General features: G+C 41.2%; 4 protein-coding genes across 4 annotated transcripts in view; 3 read left to right on the top strand and 1 right to left on the bottom strand.

The window, feature by feature from the left end:
- Positions 1 to 23491, top strand: part of LOC114552945 (heterochromatin protein 1-like) — a 600023-nt gene that overhangs the window by 119431 nt on the left and 457101 nt on the right. The window lies entirely within an intron of this gene.
- The window catches only part of LOC114553107 (NACHT, LRR and PYD domains-containing protein 3-like), a 582600-nt gene that overhangs the window by 105112 nt on the left and 453997 nt on the right, over positions 1 to 23491 (top strand). The gene's annotated exons all lie outside the window — the stretch shown is intronic.
- LOC114553119 (uncharacterized) lies at positions 12565 to 15016 on the top strand. The gene is made up of 2 exons (XM_028574286.1): positions 12565 to 13653; positions 13880 to 15016. Exons 1-2 carry the CDS (start codon positions 13278 to 13280, stop codon positions 14785 to 14787), a joined length of 1284 nt encoding a protein of 427 aa, XP_028430087.1. The 5' UTR covers positions 12565 to 13277; the 3' UTR covers positions 14788 to 15016.
- LOC114553109 (NACHT, LRR and PYD domains-containing protein 4-like) overlaps positions 16814 to 23491 on the bottom strand; it is a 239017-nt gene continuing 232339 nt past the window's right edge. Inside the window, 1 exon segment of the mRNA XM_028574254.1 lies at positions 16814 to 17386. Coding sequence (XP_028430055.1) covers positions 16851 to 17386 — 536 coding nt within the window. The 3' untranslated portion in view covers positions 16814 to 16850.

The following is a 23491-nucleotide window of genomic DNA, read 5'->3' as shown; positions in this document are numbered from 1 at the left end:
GATAGGTGGAGTCTCCTCTAGCTGTAGATGGGTGGGGTCTCCTCTAGCTGTAGATAGGTGGGTCTCTAGCTGTAGATGGGTGGGGTCTCCTCTAGCTGTAGATGGAGTCTCCTCTAGCTGTAGGGTCTCCTCTAGCTGAAGATAGGTGGGCCAACTCATTTTTTGTGCAAACATTGTTTTAGTCCGGTGCAACACCGGCAGCGCCGCCGCTAGTTAGCTTAGCGTAGTGAATGGAATCCTATGCTAGGTTAGCATGTTGTGAGTAAAAGTGAGCCAACAAAAGACCAAGAAACAACCTAATTACTTGCACTGAGACAAAAAATGCGTTGGCCCACCTATCTACAGCCATGGTAGACCGTGATAAGCCCTATTTCAACAAACGGTGGAGTATTCCTTTAATATCTTACAAAAGTAAAGCAGCAAAAAACTTCTCTGTGACACTTCCAGCAGGACTATGTTTTGATGCTGATACTTTTGTACTTCAGTAAGAGTTTGTACTTGTACTTCTAAACATGTTTTTCATGCACTGGTCAGTTTCTAGATTTTGAAGCTATTTATCTTCCCTGTCTAAAGCAAAACATTTATTTTTTACTACATTTTGTCTCGTTTTGTGTCTGTCGATTTCTCTCCTGAATTCACAGAAAGTTAGCATTAGATAATTCCTCATTTGCATATTTTGACATAAAAAAAATTCTGAAAACTTGTAATACAAAAAAAAGAATTGTCTTAATATAAGTAATCAGCCTATATCTGTCAGTTCAATGTTGATCCAGTTCAGCTGTGGTGTCTTACTTCAGTTAGTTTTTCACAATAAAGGCAGCATTGGTAATGTTGAATAACGTTTGCGTGATTTTGAAAGTAGCATCTCTGCTTCCAGCCTGTTCTCATGAAGCATTCGTACATATAGCTGTAAAAAGTGAAGCACTGTAATTGGTAATATATTCCACGTATTTATTACTGTCAGCAGCACATTAACTTTCACCCAGGAAACAGGTGTTCATGTCCTGAAGAAGTTAAGGAGAAAACACAAGACTTTTACCCAGGAAACAGGTGTTCATGTCCTGGAAGAAGTTAAGGAGAAAGACTGTTTGATTGCTAGCTCCAAACACCATTCACGTGACAGCCTTTGTTGTGTTTGATTGCTAACTTGTAGCTAGCAGTCATTTCAAAAAGGTTTTAGCTATCTACAATTGTTTGATTGCTAACGTTAGCTCAAAAAGCTGTCAGCATCTTGTAGGCTACTTGTCGCAAAGTGACGCATGCGCGACTCACATCGGGCAGTGACAGGAGCTCAGGTTTGGTAACTGAAGTCCAGTCCTGATCTTAGAGCAGACCAGCCAGGGGTCACGTGCCCGGCCTCCTAATTTCGTAGGATATCATACGTTTTGGTGTCGTCCATTCTCGTTTGATACCATACGGACACGTTCATGAGAATACGTTGCCGTTGTCGCAGCATGAGGCTCACTTCTTGTTGGCTAAACTCAACTACCGACGTCCATTCATTTCTAGGATATCGTACGAAATACGTTTCCTACGGCTCCGCTCACGAGAATGCGTCACTGCTTCGGAGCAGAGCGGAGATAGACTGGCATTTTTCTACAATATAACTAAACATTTAATGAAAAAATATCCCGAGATAAACTGTGACAGAATTCATGCTCGTAAGCTGAATTTTTCCTGTTCTCCTATTTTAGGTTTCCGTGTTACCTACGACCTGTGAACGCAGCGTCTGTGTCTCGCAAAGAAACAGTTGATAGGTAATGCAGTTAAAACGTTTTTTAATATTTCTGTATGAAGTGTGTTTTAATACGTCGGATTGTTTTCACATCCGTGTTTCTGAAACAGACTTTGTCTAACAAACATAAGGCCCGAGGGCCAAACCTGGCCCCTCGTAGATTTATATCCGGCCTGCATATTAATTAAGGTTCACAACACATTTTAGCCCACCTGGGCTGTGTCTCAAAGCGCCTACTGTCACACTCCTAACACTTAGTTTTAAGTAGATAGTGTAGATATAAGTCAGAGCACTGGAAGTACCACGATGACCCCCTAAAAACGGTCAAAAAGTTCAGTGAGGAACGATGGACCCTACTCGCACTAAACGGGCACCATCTTGACTACGAAGCGGAAAGGGGAGGGACCAGAGCTACATAAAGTGGCCAACGGGCGCTATGGAGCCCGTTGGCCACTCCCAAAACCCAATCATTACAGCAATTTAATTTCTACTAAAATAATAGGGTGCTTGCGCCATTTGGTGTTAGGTCCCTAATTAATAGTTCACATTTTTCTTCCTTTAGGGCTCTTGACGGCAGAGGGCCCCTAAGTCCCCTTCCACCCTGGGCTGGCTCTGGTCCATCTAGACAAATAGTTATAAAGACTGGTGCAGTCTGGGACAGTTGAGACATGGACTGTGCTAAAGGGTCTTCAATAATACCAGGTCAGTCTCAGTGTTGGAAGATGGCTGTATTTGAGCACGTAACACAGAGTTTTAAGAGTTAAAAAACAGACAAAAAAGTTGATCCAAGCTGTCAAACCAGTTTAGGCACTCAAGGCATTTTTCACTGATGACATGAACTCAGAAGACAATCAAACTGTTGCTTTTTAAGACATACAAACAGCTTTACATGTAAATATTGTCTAAAATCATTGTTCTTCAACACAGAGAGAAATTCTACAGAATATTTCAAATACATATTTTGAATTAGCCAATCAGCATAAAGAAACCTTTCTACTTTCCAGTTAAACAGCGACATAGCACAATGTGATCAAAGTGATCCTGATTGTCAGCTCTGATCAACTTGGCCGTGATACATTTGATCCAAAACCCAGTTGTACTTTGACAGTGAGTTGTTGGTACTTTAAATGCAGTACAGAATGAACTTATGGTAACTTTTAATACAGTAAAAGTCCAAACAACTCACTGTCAAAGTACTGTCAAAGTTGGATCAGATGTACCACGGCCAAGTTGATAAAAGCTGTCCGACCAGTTTGGACCCTCCCTGTTTTTCACTGATGTGAACTCAGAGAACATTCTGCTGTTGTTTAGACCTGAGAACTACCAACAGTAATACATGCTAATCATTCTCAAACCATCTCCTTTAACTCAGATGGACTCTCATTTGAAGAAGAGAGAGATGACCTCTGTCGCTGTAGCCAGTTTGTCTCTGGGACAGTTGACACATGGACCGTGTAAACAGCTTTCAGTCAAACCAAGTCTGTCTCAGTGTTGGAAGATGTCTGTGTTTTAGTTTCAGTAAATGATTCACCAAGCTGTCCAACCAGTTCTGACACTGCTTACATTTTTCACTGATGACAGACACGCCCCTCTACACACACACACACACACACACACACACACACATCTACATGCCCTTCCTGACACTCACATAGTCTGTGACTGCACAGATCAGATGTTATTGCAACTTATCTCAACTCCACACCAACCTAGGCGCTGCATTATCAATGTTATACCTTATGTCTGCAACGTATGTTTAAGTTTAAAAGAATCTCAACTCTCATGGCTTCCCTCGCCATCTTGAACTCTTGTGTTGTGTAGCCACCAGCGTAGTTATGTTGCCATCTTCCTCATTCTCACACTCTCACGCACACACCCACACACACACACACACACACACACACACACACACACACACACACACACACACACACACACACACACACACACACTTTTACTGCACTCAGTAATTTTACTTTTGTTGTTTAAGTACATTTAGCTGATAATACTTTTTTCTCCTTTTACCAAAGTAAGAATTTCAAAGCCAAACTTTAACTTCTGTTTATTGATACTTTTACCGCAGTACAGAATGATGTCACGGTAATTCTATAATGCAGTAAAAGTACAAACAACTCACTGCCAAAGTACAACTGTGTTTTGGATCCAATGTACCACGGCCAAGTTGATCAAAGCTGTCCGACCAGTTTTGACTCTCCCGACCAGTTTTCACTGATGTGAACTCAGAGAACATTCTGCTGTTGTTTAGACCTGAGAACTACCAACAGTAATACATGCTAATCATTCTCAAACCACTCTCCTTTAACTCAGATGGACACTCGTTTAAAGAGGAGAGAGATGACCTCTGTCACTATAACAAGCTTTTCATCACAGGACACATTAGTCTCTCATCCCTCTCTAACATGTCACAGATACTGCAGAAAACGCTTGATGGTGTTTTAAGGCCACATCGTCTCCTTCCAGGCAGCGCTGCAACAGTTGACTTGAAGGCACCTAACCCTAAACATTATCTAATCCTAGTGCCTTCCAGGCAGCGCTGCCTGGGAGGCGATGTTGGGGGCTTAAAACACTGTAAACATAGAAGACAGTGAATCAGCTCTTTCCATCAGGCACACTGAGCGGAGGCCTGTACTACGAAGCAAGATTTGGCGTTACCGAGGTAACTTCAGGTACAACCCAGGGTTTTGGGTATCATGACGGTGGATCACTTGTTACTGGGTTAAATCGCTTTGGTCACTTATGCTGAACACCTAACCTGGTCGGGGGATCAGAGATCCACCGGTGTAAAAGCACCGCCTAATGACCAATCAATACTCAGTAGAGAACAGCGTCACCGTTCTGAGAAGATCAGGTGGAGCTCGGTGCGTGGAGAGAGAGAGGTGAGCTCATAAATGTTAAAACATTTAGAGACCAACAACACCGTTAACATTCCCTGATGGGTATTTTTATGAAAGATATAGATTTTCACACATTGGTTTGAATTATATTTTATGTTTTTTTTATTTTCTCTCATGATCGCTTACCACTGCCAGGGTTGCAACTGAAATAATAGGCTAAAGCAATGACAGTTTATGGAAAGCACAAGTGTAATTATGGTCAGATCTTGGTCCTGACTGATGGGGAAGTGATATTGATAGGAGTTGTGATTTACGCATTTACAGCGTTGGCTATTGCCAGCTTTCCTTCCTGTTGTAGGAAGCAGCGACTGTATTGCGTTTTGTCTGTAAAACCGTGACTGTGTTCTTCATATTTATGTAGAATTATAGTTTGCTCTTCTTATGTAAAATATGCAGGTCTGGTAGATGTTTGTGATTGGTCATGCTGTGCAAACACCGCCTCTTTTATGTAAACGCACCAGTCGCTGGATTGGGAAACTAGTTTGATAACCATCGTCGTGACATAGCTTATACAGGACCGCGGTTGTTAGGTCAGGTGAAGCCGGGTAACTGAAAAGCATGTTGATCTGGATTCGTAGTACAGGACTCAGGTCCATGGAAGGACTCGGAGTCTCTGGGACAGTTGACACATGGACCGTGTAAACAGCTTTCAGTCAAACCAAGTCTGTCTCAGTGTTGGAAGATGTCTGTGTTTTAGTTACAGTAAATGGATCACCAAGCTGTCTGACCAGTTCTGACACTCCTTGCATTTTTCTCTGATGACAGACGCTACTTTGCAATATTCCCCTCCCCTTCCCAACTTTGTTGTCACACACTTTTTGCACATCTACTGATCTACGTCGCTGTCTAGACCACATTCTGCACTAATTGTATATTAACTCTTTACTACATCTCAGCATTTATATAGACTGTCTATTTATTCATGCATATTGTTGGCGCACATTTGTTCCTTTGTTTGGTCTGTAATTTACGCGTTTTTAAACCAACAATTGCTAATGAATAACTTGTCCAAGAGTTCAAACTTAAAGTTGGATATGGCAATCCGTTTATTTTAAGTGACCAGCAAAATAATAAAACAAAATAATAATTCTTCTTTCAATCTTACCACGTTATCATACACGTAACCACGGTCAAACAAACTGTGACCTTGCTGTGCGCAACACAGCTGAAGCAATTAGGCCCCATTTAAATAAACTCTTCCACCCCCAGCGTCACACGCTGATTGCCAATTAAATGGCTCCAACACATATTGTATTATTACTGATCTACATCACTAGCTAGACCACCATTTGCACTAACTGTATATTGTCTTTTCTCTACATTCAGCATTTATATTACTGTTACTGTGTTATTACTGATCTACCTCACTTAATAGACCACAACCTGCACTAATATTATTGACTTCACACTACACTTTAGCATTTATCTAGACTGTCTATTCATATATATTGTATTACAACTGATTCTACTTCACTAACTAGACCACTAGACTAACTGTTTATTGACTCATTACACCATCGACTCTTTACACCATCTCAGCAGTGATATTTACTCTCTGATCATGTATTGCATATCCATCGACTTACTTACACCTCACTACATACCAGCATTTGTAATGCCCACTTAATCTGCACTTTATGTAGCATATTGTATTATTGTGTTATTGTACTGTATTGAATGTGAAACTATTTCTTGTCTTGCACGCCTATGCTTTTCTTGGCCAGGTCACCGTTGCAAATGAGAACCTGTTCTCAACAGCCTACCTGGTTAAATAAAGGTTAAATAAATAAAAAGACACACCCTCTCTTAGACACACACACACACACACACACACACACATCTACATGCCCTTCCTGACACTCACACAGATCTGATGTTAGTGCAATTTAGCTCAACTCCACACCAACCTAGGTGCTGCATTATCAATGTTATACCTTATGTCTGCAACGTATTCTTAAATTTTAAATAATCTCAAATGTCATGGCTTCCCTCGCCATCTTGAACTCTTGTGTGGTGTAGCCACCCACATAGTTACGTTGCCATCTTCCTCATTCTCACTCTCTCACACTCCTGCGTGTTCACACACACACACACACACACACACACACACACACAAACACACACACTCACAGGGGACATTTTATTGCACTCTGTAATTTTACTTTGATACTTTCAGTACATTTAGCTTACTAACAAAGCCATTTGACAGGGTGTATTTATACTTTTAATGCAGTGCAGAATGATCTTATTGTAATTATGTAATGCAGTAAAAGTACAAACAACTCACTGTCAAAGTACAACTGGGTTTAGGATCAGATGTACCACGGCCAAGTTGATCAGAGCTGTCCGACCACTTTGGACCCTCCCTGTTTTTCACTGATGTGAACTCAGAGAACATTCTGCTGTTGTTTAGACCTGAGAACTACCAACAGTAATACATGCTAATCATTCTCAAACCATCTCCTTTAACTCAGATGGACACTCATTAGAATCATAGTCTATCTCTAAAAATCTGAAGAACAACCCAGAAAGAACCATTTCTTCTGTCCAGTCAAACAGATTGAATCAAAGTGATTCTGTTCATCAACCATTTCCAGATTCCTCTGGTCAGATTCTCACCTGCTGAAGTCTCTTCAGGTCACTTTCCAGACACTTTCCTCCTTCATGTGTCGAGGAAACTCTGGGAGAGAAGAAGCTGCTCATTGGTCCTCGTCAGTCCTGGTGATGATGTACATTTGATCTGAAGACGCCGTCACAGTTCATAACTTCAGAGTCAGAGAGACGTCAGAACCAGTCCAACCTGTCCACACACCCAGTCAGTGTGAGAGAAGTCCCCCATCAGATGATGGAGTTCTACTATCTGTCCACTAGATGGAGCTAACTGACCATCTAATGAGATAAAGATCAGCAACTGGTACAGCAGCAGATATCTCTCCAAGTGGCCTCCGTGTCACATATTACTTTGATACTTTAAGTAAATTTACCTGTTAATATTTACTAAATTAATACTTTATTTACACTGCTTGTTTTTGTCCAACATTTACCTTTACATGTAGCGCTCCCTCACTCTTGGCTGAGAAGAAAATCTCCAAATTAAAACAATAAAATCATCTTTCTCCTGACTGCAGCTCACAAATCAACACAGCAAAAGCAGCGGTGTTAAAAATAAATTTAAATATCTTCTCACATCTGTCGACGGGTCTCTGGAGCACAGGCGGCGTCCGACCTGTGTGACCTCATGTTGCAGTGGATTGTGGGATACGCTTCATGCTGGAAGCTGCACTTGCGTGGGACTGCCCCCTTTCTGGTCTACATGTCCCTGCCTCGGATGAATTATTTTTATGCCCGCTGGGGACAAAATGTGATTAATGATGCTTCACCAATAGACCATATTATATATACCTAAAATAGAAGTATTTTTAACTCTACTGGCCGGCTACATTGCACGCGTAACATAAGCAGAGCTGATGTTCCAACACTACGCTTCCACCATAACCATCAGACTGGAGACAGCAGGCAGAGAGCAGCGTAGTGGTGCATATGCTCCACACAGATCCAATCTACAAGGTAGAAACAGGACAGGCTTCTATTTAGAGTTTTACCAGAGGTGTGTGTGGCCCTTTCACACAGAAATGGATCATAAAGTGTCTATATTTCTTTTAAATTAAACTACCGATATACAGGAAACGACTTAATGACTGTCAGTGAGCGTGTTGGCAGTTTGGTTTGGAGAGTTTGTGTTTTTATTTCTTGTTTCCCTCCCCTGCGTCCTCTGACAACAGCTGACAGTAGATGAACCTTTTCACAGCTCTGTGCCGGCTCCAAAAAAACTGAAGAAACAACAACAATCCCAAAGCAAAAAGCTCTCCGTCTGGCCTGGGACTCCCACAATCCTCCGCCCGTGTGGCGCTGCAGGTGGAGCCGGTAAAAGATACATTCAGCGGCACATACGCTCCGCTAACAGTCTGCATACGTTACGCCTTCACTGTAGCCAAAGCGTGAGTAAAGCTCTGTAACGTCAACAGTCTTTAGTGGGGGGGGAGATAAACTGTGAGATGCTACAGAGCATCCATTGAACTGAGGTTCATTATGGCGTTTTTTTCTTTTGTTGTGCATGATTAAAAAAATGCAATCTGACAGCATTTTGGAGCATTATTATGACCATATCTGTGTCTAAAACAGTTAGTTGTGATGCTCAGATTGTTTTTACATTCACTTGACTTCGGTACTGTCCAAAACTGCTGGAGTCTGTGATGAAGACTGAAGCTAAAAGTTCAGATATAATATTCACAAAGTCAACATGAATTAAAGTGGTTGGACTCCCAGTGTGTGTGTTGGTTGGCTGTCCCAGCTGATTTCTGCTGATTGGAAACATCTCCAACTTTCCATCCGACAACTGAAGAAGGAAAGTGAACCGACAGCAGCACCTGTCTGTCCATCAGTCAGCTGGAGCGGGAGGGGGGGAAACACACGCTTCTGCTGTTCTGCCAAAAAGTGATCGCAGCGCCTACCTTTACACTGAAAGGTTGTTTCTGCCTCAAAAATACTGGATTTCAATCATATCTGACAGATTATAGCCCACAAGAACTTAACCAGTTTAAATACATTCTTTAAGAAGCAAAACATCCATAAAATGCACGTTTGTCACACTTGCCAAAAAGTGATCGTAGCTTCTAGCTTGTGTTTGAACGGTTGTTTCTGAAGAGAAGATGAGAGCGAGCAAACAAGACACATGTTCATGTCTTAATCATCAAAATAATCTGCCTCAGGTTGAGCAGAATAAAAGTGAAATAAAAAGTGACAAAACTATACTAAAGATTAAAGTCAAAGTAGCAATAGGCTACCACAGTGTAGAAATACTCTGTTACAAGTAAAGATCCTGCAGTAGAAAGTCTACTGGAGTCAAAGTAGGCTACATACTTACTCAGCACTAACTGGAAGTATTCAAAGTAAAAGTACTCATTGTGTACATTTCAGAGTGTGAAATTATGGAGCCTTCAAGCCTTCATCTTCTGAAAGATGATATATTTTCTATTTTAGGCACAAGTCTTATTATGGTGTGTAACAAGATTAAAATGATAGATGTTTAAAGCCTTCAGTGTGAAAAGGTTTAATGAACAGGCTCTTTTAGCGTGTTCATGAACAACACTGATAAGCAAGTTGAGCAAAATAAAAATAATAATAAATTGAATTTATATTTGGGCCAGTTTGGGCCAGAGGAGCTGGATTTTTTTATATTACATAATTCATGTAGTTCTACTGGAACATAGGGTCAGTTTCAGCAAATATGACAGAAAGTTAGTTTTATAAGACTTACCTACTGCATCTTTAAAACGTAACTCTCGCTAAAATGCATCCTAGGGTATTTCTGTGAATGTACGTGAGTCAAACTTTAGTTTAAAAGCATATTTAGGACCGAATCGCCACTTTTAAGATTCACCATATTCTCGTTTTTGGGTCAAATGGCCTTCTGAATGGGAGTGCTAGGGGCACTTTCATGCTAGTCTCAAAATAGTTATTTTTAAAACACTAAGAAGGCTCGACACAACATGAAACTTTGCTCAAAGTATCACCAGGGGCTCTACACGTGGACGAAAGCATTGACAACATTGTTTGTGAACACAGATTTACTAAAAAGAAAGTTTTTGAGCAACTCACCGCAGCTGTTGTTGTTTCCAGCCACTACCACCTCGGCAGTCAAAACGAGTCGATATCCGAATGCGAAAGAACAGACTCCATATGAGGCTCCTTTTTCAACTACAAAGTCAATATTGTTTTTCAATAACGAAAAAAAAACGACTTATCTGTGCATTTATATGGAACTAAGCTTTAGGAGCTTTCCATCTTTACTCTCCTCCCTGTTATGTTGCATTCGGAAATCGATTGTTTTTTGCTGATAAAATGTCTGCGGCCGGAAACAACAACTGCGGTGAGTTGTTCAAAACCTTTCTTTTTAGTAAACTCTGGGTACATAAACAATGTTGTCAATGCTTGCGTTAAGGTGTAGACTCACGTACATTCACAAAATTACCCTAGGATGCATTTTGGCGAGAGTTACGCTTTAAACACATTAACTGTTCAAGTCATTTTTTAAGCAGCAGCAGTCATGTTCTGATTAAAACTTGTCAGTTAGGAAGGTTTGCTTCTTTTCTCTGTCTTAAGTGACAATAAATTGAATATTTCAGCAATTTGACATCACCTTACTAAACAGTATAGGGATTTTTGTAAACTGTATTTACCAGGTGATTAATTAAGAACAACAAATACTTCTTCGCTGCAGCATTAGTTAAATAGCGCTAGCAGTTGAACCCTGAACTCAGAATATTATATTACAGGAAAACAAACTGACGTTTGGGTCCCTCTCCTCTCTGTTTCTATAGTAACAGACAAACAGAGAGAGGGAGAGAGAGAGAGTTAGTGAACAACCTGGACTATAAAGAAAAATAAGTAAATAAAATGTTAGCATTTAAATGTATGTTTCCACCAGACTCCATTTAAATAAAATAGCAATTTCCTGATTAATAAACACACTTCATTTATAGTTGATAGTTGTTATATTTGAGGTATTTTAGTTTCTCATACTGCATGTATGCCATTTATGCCAGTTCACTTGTGTGCAATGATGGAGACGGATGAACAGAGCCGTGCACATGTATGGAATAAATAACTATAGAGTCTATGTAAAGGATTGAATGAACAATAAGACATTAGGCAGAAAGGTTTGAACCCTAGTGCTACCAAAGCAGAAGGTAATAGCAGAACCATTAAAAGGTGAAGGAAGTAAGGCTAGTTACTGGTTTCTGCTGTTCTTCCAAAAAGTGATCACAGCCCCTACCTTTCCACTGAAAGGTTGTTTGATGGAAAGCCTGTCCCCGTCCCCTGCAGGTGGCCGGCGATACTGCAGTCTGATGTCGGTTGAATGAGCGGCACTGTGCTTTGATGTTTGTTTAGAGAGGCAGCAGACTTTTTCCTTATTCCGTTTCTTCATTCTGTCTGCTTTGTGCGTTTGTGAGGAAAACGTGAGTATTGTACATGTGGAGTTTGTTGCGTGACCACATACAGGTACAATATATGTGTTAGTTTAAATGTATAGTTTAACTATTTAGATCGAAGTTATGTCAGGAGTTGTCACGTAAGCCTTATTTTCCTTTCTCCACGGCACGCTCATAAAGAGTCTACTTAGCTAATCATCGCCGTTAATGTGATAACGCCGGTTTATATCTCACTTCGTGTGGGCTTTAAGTGTTTGTATGTTAAGTTAACTTCTATAATATAGTGGAGGAGGTTATTGTGAAGTGAATTTCAGGTACTGTGCTCTGTAGGTTATGTGCATTTGATTACCTCGTGATTTATTCAACGCTCCATGTCTGTGGCCTATTTATAACATTGGTAACAGCTACAGCTAATATTTGTGCACTTTAAGTTTAAAGCTCCTGCCTTTGTTCAGTTAGTAACCACTGTTGATTCCTATACCCAGACGCAGCCTTACCTATGTTTCACCCGTTTCAATTGAAACAGACCCCGCCCTCCGAGGGGGCCCCAACAGACCAGCAAAATCCCATTCATTTTCTCCGTAGGATATTGATTTTCAGCCATAATGTCTAAACCATCCAAGGTAGATTGACCACGAGCTACGAGGTTGTGAAACGAAAGTTTCTGCTCCTATAAAAGCCACAAGGTATGAAATCAACCTTGTTATTTGCGATCTTCTGGAGTAATACTACATTACCCACAATTCTAAGCAAAACACTGACGTCTCGGATTGGTCGAACTCGCGGTTACCATGGCAAGGTTTGGAACGAAATATAATACCAGTAGTTTATTTGTTTATATCTTTGCCTTTTGCCTGAGAGTGACCTCTTTCTTTGGTCCAGCATCTGTAACCCTACCGGCGACCAGCCGAACCCCGTCACAGGATGCTAGCCAAAATACAGATTACCCGTCTTCAACTGAAACTGCTGGCAATAATGATGACCAAACATTGTTAGTAGAACAAGAACATGACGATCAAGATCCTACCGCTGAGACAGGTGAGGGAGATGCCAGGGAGAAAGCGAATACACACCGTGCCAATATGGACAGCTGAAAAATGCACAGTACCATTGAAAATACCTATCAAGAAATGCAAATGTTGAAAAAAAGACAGTGGAACGACGTCATGAAAAGGTTAATTGCCATAGTCTGTCAGCTTGCAGAATGAAACCTTGCTCTCCGTGGCCACACTTCCAACCTACATGAAACAAACAATGGAAACTTTGTGGTGGAGCTGCTGGCAGAGTTTGACCCAGTGATGAGCGAGCATGTCAGACGAGCTGAGACAAAAGAGATTGCTGACCATTATCTGGGGAAAACGATACAAAATGAGCTGATCACTCTTATTGGAGACAAGACAGTGGAAGCAATAATACACGGAGTGAAACAATCCCATTACTACTCTGTGATAATGGACTGCACCCCGGACGCTGCACACATAGAGCATCTCTCTGTGACACTGCGCTTTGTCAAGTGCCAAATGGGTGCCGGGGCTACTGTTGGAGAGCATTTTGTCGGTTTCCTACCAGTGCTTGACACATCAGGCGCAGGGCTAACAGATGTCTTCTTGAAGCATTTGGAGAAGTTAGGCCTGGATGTCGAAACATGCAGGGGACAGTCGTATGATAACGGTAGCAACATGCGGGGGGAAAAATAGCGGTGTGCAGAAAAGGGTGCTTGATATCAACAAAAACAGCACTGTTCATGCCATGCGCCAGCCACAGTCTAAACCTCGTCAATGTAGATGCTGCGAAGTCAACAGTGGAGTCTGTGAGCTTCTTTGGGGTGCTGCAACGTCTGTACACCATTTTCAGCTCCTCCACACAGAGATGGGAGATTTACAAGACAAACGTAGCACAGATGACCCTAAAGGCCATATCCAACCCGCGATGGGAATGAAAGTGCTGCGCTATCAGCTTCCTGCTGTCGGCGAAGCTCTTCTCTCACTGGTCGATCATGCAACAAAAAAAGGTATGTACGAGTCGAGTGTGTGTTATTTTTGCTTTGTGATAGACAGTCTATGATTTTAGTGTGTTAGGCTACTTATTATGGTGTTTTTAACCTATTTAAGAACTTAAACCAGACCCGGTGCTAGGATTACGTTGAGCTGTTTCAGTACAATGGACAGCGGCGCATGGCATTGTAAAGCGTCATTAAATTGTTGAAATTAAAAAAACAACATTATTGTTATTATCAGGTGACAGTGAGACTGCGTCTGCTGCCAGAGGCCTTGAACAGGAGATAACGAGCTGGAAATTCCTGCTTACTGTCATCATCATGTGGTACAACATTCTACATGAGGTCGATCATGTCAGCAAGCTGCTCCAGAGCCCACCAGTTGGGATCGATGTGCTCCAGTACGAGGTGGGATATGTTCTTAAATTCCTAAAGGAATACAGAGAGAACGGCCTTTCATCCGCCCAGACAGATGCTAGAGACATGGCGGAAGAGATGGAGATGCCAATGGTCTTCCCCACTACACCAGGCCCAAAACCCAAACGCCAGTTTCCGTACGAGCCCCAAAATCCGGATCCTTCCTTGACAGTGACACCCGAGGAAAAGTTCAGGAGAAATGTTTTCCTCCCACTAGTGAACTCTGCCATCACAGGCACTAGTGAGCACTTCAAGTTGATGGAGACATTTCATGGTCTGTTTGGGTTCATTTACAGAAGAGAGGAAATGAAAAGGGCCGTGGAAAGTTACACCCTCAAAGAAAGCTGCGCAAATATTGAAATAACCCTCGGCGATGTGGATGCTGAGGACCTTGTGCGCGAGATCTCGGCTGCTGTCACTGCCGTGCCAGCAAAAGAAACCACCGGCCTGCAGATTCTGAGCTACATCTACAGAAACAGATTAGTTGAACTGTATCCAAACCTCAGCATTGCTCTCCGACCCATGATGACAGTGCCTGTGGCGGTAGCGAGCGGAGAGAGGAGTTCCTCTCGCTTGAAGCTAATAAAAACACACCTGAGGTCAACAATGCTCCAGGAGCAGCTGTCAGCTCTCGCTCAGATTTCCATTGAGCACGAGGTGACAAAATCGCTGGACAAAGATGAACTTATCAGGGCATTCTCAGCTCTCAAACACAGAAGGGTGGATTTCTAAAAAGGGCTCAGGTGAAATATACGCCCGCCGCCCGGTGAGCTGTCCACGGTGCTGAAAAAACGCGGAGCCCATCGTTATTTATAAGTTTGGTTCATTGTCAGTCAGACACTTTTTCTTCTTTGATTTTGTTAAATAATTCAAGTTGAGGGGATGTTTTAGCTGTTTTTTTTTAAAGTCAGCTCAGACAGCTGAAAATATACTGCGCAAATCAATTAAGCAGAGAAGTTGGCGTCCATGAAAAGGGCGAGGCTTATTCAATGTAAAACGCTGTATAATTGTATATAGTTTTAATCAAATTAGGTTGGATTATTTCTATGTTGAGCTGCCTGTTCGTGAAGCTGAAAGTACACGTAATAAAATTGCTTTTTCTGCTCTATTATGTTTATGTTTTACGTGGGTAGGGCCCCATATTAGTTATTGAAACGGGCCCCCAGATGCTTAAGGCTGCCGCTGCCTATACCATTCATAATTATTAGTATAGCTCCTTTATCATTGATATTATTATACTGCAGGTTAAATTGATATTCTTATTGTATTTATCTTTGTTTCTTTAGGACCACAAACTCAAACTACCAACACAAACTCAAAATAAAGCTCTGTTAACCAGACATACTACCTCTGGAGCCTGATTCTTTGACCGGAGTCAAGTCCATATCTGCCGCCTCAACCAGTTAAATCGTGGGAGGTCACATCCCTCCGTTTCATTGTTTCGTCCTCTAAAATACTGGATTTAAATTATAACTGACAGATTATAGCCCACAAGAACTTAACCAGTTTAAATACATTCTTTAAGAAGCAACACATCCATAAAATGTACATTTCCACTTGCCAAAAAGTGATCGTAGCTCCTAGCTTGTGTTTGAACATCGGTTTCTGCGTCTAAATGACTTCATTTAACGAATGAGGTTCATATCTGACAGATTATTGCCCACCCAGAACTTTCTACCAGTTGAAATACTGTTTTAAAGAGCCAATTAATCCAGTACCACGCAGTTTTCCAGGTAAATTGTGGACGTAACATTTGAACATGACGGAAGGCGATCACTTTTTGGCAGCTCGTGCATTGATTCAACTTTGACCCACGAGACTCTCTGCCGGTTTGAGGGGCACGTTCAAGAAATATCAGCTCTTTCTATTCTTGTTACCAAATGTGGAGGAAGAACTCTGATGTGTTACTGAAGTAAAAGTAACAATACTACAGTGTAGAAATACTCTGTTACAAGTTGTAAATGTATTTTTATTAAGAAGATGAGAACGAGCCAACAAGACACATGTTGATGTATTATTCATCACAATAATCTGCCTCAGAGACCAAATCACTCTGGAATAAAAAGTGACAAAACTAAAATGTAAAACAGAAATACAAACATAAAAGCAGAGCTATCTCACATTCATTTCAAACATTTGTTTTCCAAATTTTAAATATATTACAATTTGATTCAAAATATGAATCAATCTCTGTAAAGAGAGTCAACTGATGAATGAAATCATGATATGATCAAATGAACAAATGATCTCCCTCAAGATGAAACGTATAGATTTTATTAAAAGCATTTAGAAACATTAGACTATATGATGATTGTTTATAGAAACATTTGTTTTCCAAATTTTAAATATATTACAATATGATTCTAAATATAAAGGACATAATAGTAACCATTAACAGTTGATTATTTTTTAGATGTTCCATATCATGAAGAGTTTTTAGTCCAACAGTTCAAATGTTGATAATCCCAGAGATGAAATCAGATGAATGTTTTTGTGTTTGAGTCTCAGATCTGCTTCACAGTGCAGAGTGTGTGTGATGGTGAACAGAGTGAACTTTGATTTCAGCAGCTGATCTTCAGTCAGTGTTTCTGTCCACAGGAGACACTCTCAGTCCTGCAGAGGACACAGAGACACTGAGGAACCAGGAGAGACTCTCAGTCCTGCAGAGGACACAGAGACACTGAGGAACCAGGAGACACTCTCAGTCCTGCAGAGGACACAGAGACACTGAGGAACCAGGAGAGACTCTCAGTCCTGCAGAGGACACAGAGACACTGAGGAACCAGGAGAGACTCTCAGTCCTGCAGAGGACACAGAGACACTGAGGAACCAGGCCAGAGCATAAACCCAGGATAAAGAGGTTGAGTGAATGTGGTGTTGAAGGTGTGGAGGTGGATCAGTGAGTCAGAGGAGACTGTGTAGAAGGACAGAGAGCCAGCAGGAATGTCCACATACACTGCTACTCTGTTAGAGACAGAGGAGGAGGAGATGGATGTTCTTCTGTTATTGTGCCTGACAGAGTAACCATCTTCATCAGAGCAGATCAGACTCCAGGAATGATCATTACATCCAAACCTACAGTGTTTACTGTATCCTCTCCTTCTGATTCCTCTGTAACTCACTGATATATGAACCTTTCCTCTCCTCTCGACCTCCCAGTAACAGCGACCAGTCAGACCATTTCTACACAGCAGCTGAACCCAGTAGTCAAATCTGTCTGGATGATCAGGATATGACTGATTCTCCTCCACATCTGTCACCTTCCTGTTGTTGTCAGACAGTTTGAGGTATCTGTTTACTGTGTTTGTGTCCAGTTCCAGTTCACAGACATCTGATGGAGAGAACAAGACACAATACAGCTGCAGGTTATCATCTGATGATTTATTAACAACTTTACTGACAATAACTGAAAGAAAATCATTCAAACGTTCATTTCATATTCAGCTGTGAGTGATGTTTAACAATCCAGTTCTAACAACATCAACAGTTAGTGAACATGAGAGTCAACATGTCAACAATGTTCAGCTTCTTGTCCTCGTGTTGACCCGATGATGACAGCTGATGATCCAAATCTAGAAACATGAACTGAATAAAGTCTCACTAATAAAACTGTCACATCTTCTTCTACTGCAGCACAAAGCAGCTCTGAACCATCTGCTTTCTAAAACTGCTATTAGCTGATGTTACCTTAATAGAAATACCAGTTTATGTATGAAAAATGAGTATTTATGGTATGTTTGTGTCTGTGTGGTATATCTGATACCAGGTCTCCCATCAGGGAGGAACTGGAAGATAAATTTACCTCAACTCACTTTATTCACCTTTTAAACATCTTTGTGACATTAATTATGCCGTGTTGTGTTTATGAACTGTGAGTTTTTTCAATGCCTATTTATTAAAAGCATCCAGAGAAGAAAACTGAAGGCTACTTGAACACAACAACTTATGTGTGAATAAAAAATAAAGAGACAAAGTTAGCTTTCTGTTGGCTCGACTGTTGATTCATGTATTTATGTATTTATTAGTTCTGTTGGATCAACGTGTTCAGTTTGTTGAGTTTGTGGATTTTAAATTAATTAATTAAATCCTAACATCTTTCCAGCCACAAAAACAGAAACTTATCTCATAAGAGAAATTTATCTTCGTACTTCAGGCAAGAAAATCTAAAAATCACAAATACTGTTAAATAAATATAAATAAAGTGTTTATTTTATACAGTTAACTACATGAATAAATGGTGTTTCAGTTCATAACTGGGTAAATGCAATAGAAAATACATTTCCCATAATGCTTTGTTTTGAAGTGAAGTGTAATGTATTTTCAGTGGAATCTATGTGAATAATGTTCTGTATAGCTACACTCCTAGCCAATCAGAGGACTTTGTTGGGGAGTAGAAAAGAAAGGAGGAAGTCAGAGAGGAGATGTAGAGCACGATGGAGGGAGAAACATGCAGTCAGCAGAGGAGAGAAAAACTAAGTTTAATGTCCAGCTGACTCATGTTTGGAGACTAATGGACTTTTAACGTTTTGGTACAAGTATCATTATTGTAGCTAACAGTCGTGTTCAACTCTCAGTTTGGTAACTTGTTATCCTGTAGTTTGAGGTGAAGTTCAGGCAGGTTAGCTGTGTTTTTGTTTCCACTAGCTTTGTAAAAGTGTTAACTGTTAACTGTTGATGTTTAAGCTAGCTCCGCCGTGAGGGACAGTCAGCTGTAAACACCAGCAGCAGCTTTCACCGAGGACCGGGAGGAACCAGGACTTCTCTGGAGGACTAGGACTGTGGTGGTGCCAGAGATTTTCTTTTCCTGGTGCTATGGGGTTGCTCCATGTTTCAGTGAGGGTGATCTGAAATTTAGAGTTTCTCTTGACACACACACAGCCTACACACACACATACACGCAGATACACACCCACCTCTGACGCAGTTTACTAAGCGAGCGAACGAGAGAGATTTATTTATGTATTTTAACTAAAGTTAAAACTAGAGTTGCCGAGACAACAGCACCATAAAACTGTGATTAGCCCACCGAACATATTTCAAATAGCAGCCACCAAGCCGGGTTTAGACAACCATTACTGCAGCTTTCATACAGTAGCTGTTATTGTAGAAGAGTAATGCAGCAGGCCAAATACACCACACACAGCTTAACACACACATTAACACACACACACACCAATCCTCACACAGTATTCATACTTGCACACATGGTCAAAATAATGTAGCCTAGTCATATCTGCACCGCCTATGGTCTGGATTGAATATTGCAATAACAATATTATTACAATGAATAAACCGATGTTAAAGGCCAGATTGCTTGTTGGCCAACATTCTTGTATTGAACCAACTGAACATTAACTTGAACATAAAAGGCAGTTATATTTTAAAGTGTTGAAGTTTTCTACTGATCTTTTCTTCCAACTATCTCAAACAATCTCTGAGTGTCTTTCGTGGTGTGTTTGTTGCGGCATTTGATATCGAGATGAGAATAAAACAACATATTGGCCTCATTTATCAACCGTATCAAACGTAGAAACCAGATATGAGCGCAGAAATCATCTTATGACAGGCTTTATGTATGATTCATGAAACGTTTGTATCACACCAATCAGAGCGTAAGAATGGTCTTACGTTGATAAATGCAGCGGCTGGAAACCATCGTCATTTAAATATCACGGCCCAATATATTCTGGGTTTTGAGGCCCCTACAATTTACGACATGGCGAGACGTAATCCGGCTGAGAAGCGGCACTTAATTATTACTTAATTACGTTAATATACAGGCTTCTATCTCTTAGGCCTACATGTAGGTGTGCTTATATTTGAATAAACACACGGTAGCGGAGTTTATGCAGTGTCTTTTATTTTACTCGTGTTTTTTTTTTCATGAGTCAGAACGAGACAACAGCTGAGGAGAGCGCTTCCCCCCCCCCGTGCTGGACCACCACCCCGACCCTGTCTCCTGACAGCAGAGCGGCTGGAACAACAAGCCGAAATAACTCGGTCAATGGCAGAAGTAAATCATTCACGACATAAATAAAAATGTTGTGCATCGTCATGTTTCCTGTATTAAATATCATTGCCAAACATAACGCTATAGGCTACCTTTTAAACGCGAGGAATAGGCTAAAACAATGTTGCAGACTTTTTCTGCCGTGTATAGTAGCGTCCCCCCCCCCACTGATGCGAGCCATCTGCCCTTAATCAATCCGATGGAGCTCTCCACCGTGGCCCGTGCACGTACGTGTGCACTGTTGTACCGGCTCATAGAGGTCTTCTAAAAGAGACAGATCTGCCATTGCTGATAAGTGACCAACTGATGACTTCTTCTTCTACTGTTAAACTGATTATATGCTGCACCGCAAGGACACACTGACGCGAAAACTTGCGTACACGAGTTCAGACCAGACGTGAGATTTTATCTCAGCCTACGCTCACGTTCACATTGATAAATGGCGAGCTTTGCGTAGGAATCGGCGTACGCCCGTCCTACGCCTGTTTTAGGTCCTACGCCCGTTTCATAAATGAGGGCCACTGTGCGGCCCTATGGAGGACAGTGTTCATTAGCTGCTGTGCCTACTGCCTTGTATCAGGAGGGACTCCGCCGCCGGACCTGAGAGCCACACAGACGGTTGCCTGGTGAACCTGCAGCCTGCAGAGGTTTCATCAGTCCAGCTCGTTGACTCTACTCGGCTGATTTCGTCTTCGTTAAGAAACGGGGCGATTCTCCACATTGGGAGTGTCACTGCAACAGCCCACCTGTGTAACATCCTGTTGTGTTCTTAAACCCCACAAAAAGAAAAAGTAGACTTCATATTTCACAGTTACTGTTTTCCATCAGAACGTTATAGATCTTGATGTTTCCGACTAGGGCTGGGCGATATATCGAATATACTCGATATATCGCGGCTTGTAGTCCGTGCGATGTAGAAAATTAATATATCCTGAAACTCGCGGACATTTTTTTTCCTTTGTTTTTTCCCCCTCTTGTCCTGTCCAGCATCGAAGCGCAAGCATAATGATTACCTTGATAACCTAAGTTAAGAAGCTTATTTTATTTTATTTTTGATGCTTGCGGCAGCAGGTGATAATGGTTACACATGGAGGAGGATTAATTAATAAAAACAGCACAGGATCCATCGTCTGGCAAGAAGGAAGATGTTGAACAAACAACGGTGATATGCAAAATTTGTCGCAAAAGCATCGCTTCAAAATGTAGCAGTACATCAAATTTATGTCACCATTTGAGAACCCACCCGCTAGAAAATGAAGAGTGCTTGAAACTCCCGCACGACAACATCTCAGAGCGGTGCAATATCAAAGAAAGTGCCTAAGCAACCAGCACTCACGCAACTGAGTCTGGCCTCTTCTATTTCCAGATCAACGCCGTACGACAAAAACAGTTAAAAACAGAAGGAGATAACGTGTGCAGTAACCCACCACATCGCGAAAGACATGGCCCCGGTTAATGTTGTTGAAAAGCCCGGGTTCAGAAAGCTCATCAACACACTTGACCCAAGATATAATCTGCCGGGTCGCAAATATTTTGCAGAGAAAGTGCTGCCTGAGTTGTACATTAAAGTGAGGGAAGAGCTGGCCAGTCAGCTTGTAAATGTGACCCACTTCTCAACAACTGCCGACATATGGAGCAGCCGAACATGCGAGCCATACCTCAGTTTGACGGTCCACTATATAGACAATTGGGAGTTGAAAAGCAAGTGCCTTCAGACGAGCTTTCTTCCTGAGGATCACACTGGCGGGATCATCGCACAAGGCCTGCAAGATGCTCTCATGTCATGGAATTTAAATGAAGCTCGTCAGGTGTGCATCACCACCGATAACGGCGCTAACATCGTCAAAGCTGTGAGCCTGAACCACTGGACACGTCTACAGTGTTTTGGCCATCGCCTGCATCTTGCAATTGGTGAGTATTTTTTACCACTGTGATAAAATAGTAATTATCTTTATTGATATATGAGAATAATGCTCAATCATCACTAAATTAATCACTTAATTATCTCATTAACTTTAACACTTTAATTTTGTGTTTTGAAATGCCATGTGAGTTACAGCATGCCCAAGCGTGCCCTAATGTCTTGTTTTGAAATGTTGTCTCTGACAATTTTGCACAAAACATGCACTTTCTGTTGACAATTTTATGTTTGTGCCACTCACTGTTTAATAAATACAATTATGTTAACTTTGACTTAGTTGTGATATCCCCTTTTTTGCATGAAAGTTTAAAATTAGCATATATTAATGCAGTATGAACAAGAATGTTTTAATGTAGACATATAGAATCATCATACTGGTGTGATTGTATGCTTCAAAGTTTTAATTCAAGGCTAAGGCAAAATATCAAGATATATATAGCGTATCGTGACATGGCCTAAAAATATCGCGGTATTTATAAAAGGCCATATCGCCCAGCCCTATTTCCGACTGCTCTTGAAGGCAGCTTAATTTCACAGGAGAGAGAGAAAGAAAAGAGACGAGCGAGTGTTTTGTTGTTGGAGAAAACAGTTCAGTGCTTGGGTTTCATTTTTTTCCCCTCAGAGGCAGTGATGTTTCCTGTTTCCTGTACGGGACTCTCCCACCACCTCAAACCAGAGCTCCAAACACACTGACAAGTCTGATCTCTGGTTACATGATTGGTCACCGCAGCATTACATGGGGATGAGTCGGTCTGGTGTGTCGCAGCTCTAAAGGATTTAAGGATTTGTTCCACAAACTTAAGAGCCCCAAAGGTTAAAGGTCCAATATGTAATATTTGTACTGTAATAAATCCAAAAATGACACCAATGCCTCATTAGATATTAAGGAAACATGTTAAACTGAAATACTATCTTTTCTGGCAACAATGCTAATTTCAGTATTTTTTTCTTTTTTTGAAATTTACATTCCGTGAAGGAATTTATGTTTATGTTTTGATCTGTGTGTTGTTTCAACGGCCCAGTTTGACAGGCAGGCGGGTTGCCAGATATACCTGTAAAAACGTAAAACCCAGCACGCTACAGCTGTAACGGTAGTACAGCCATGAAAGCAGCAAACAAACGAACAGGATCAACGGAGATAGATTCTACATGACATAAAAAAAGAAAACAGCATGTTTCTAACAGTTGCGTGACCAGAGACGTAACAACCCCTGGTAAATATTGGAGATGTATTTGAAAGATGGAGACAGCTTAGAGCCCAAAAGGACGCAGAGTTGGCTTATTTTCTCCTGAACAGGTAAGCATTAGCTTCATGCTAATTTATCACAGCTACTAGGGACGGGCATTTTTTGTCATTTCAACATTTGTGTACTCACATTGAATTATATAGCTAGAGTACCCGAGTTGGTTACTCGCAAAAACAATTGAGACATAGCCAGTAAAGTGATCCCGACTGGTCCTGGCTAACGCCACCATGCTAACCCTGCTAACTGTTAACGTTACCG

This window comes from Perca flavescens, chromosome 3 (assembly GCF_004354835.1).
Source record: "Perca flavescens isolate YP-PL-M2 chromosome 3, PFLA_1.0, whole genome shotgun sequence".
Taxonomy (NCBI): domain Eukaryota; kingdom Metazoa; phylum Chordata; class Actinopteri; order Perciformes; family Percidae; genus Perca; species Perca flavescens.
Note: the sequence above shows the minus strand (reverse complement) of the source record. Positions and strands in the feature narration are given on the sequence as shown.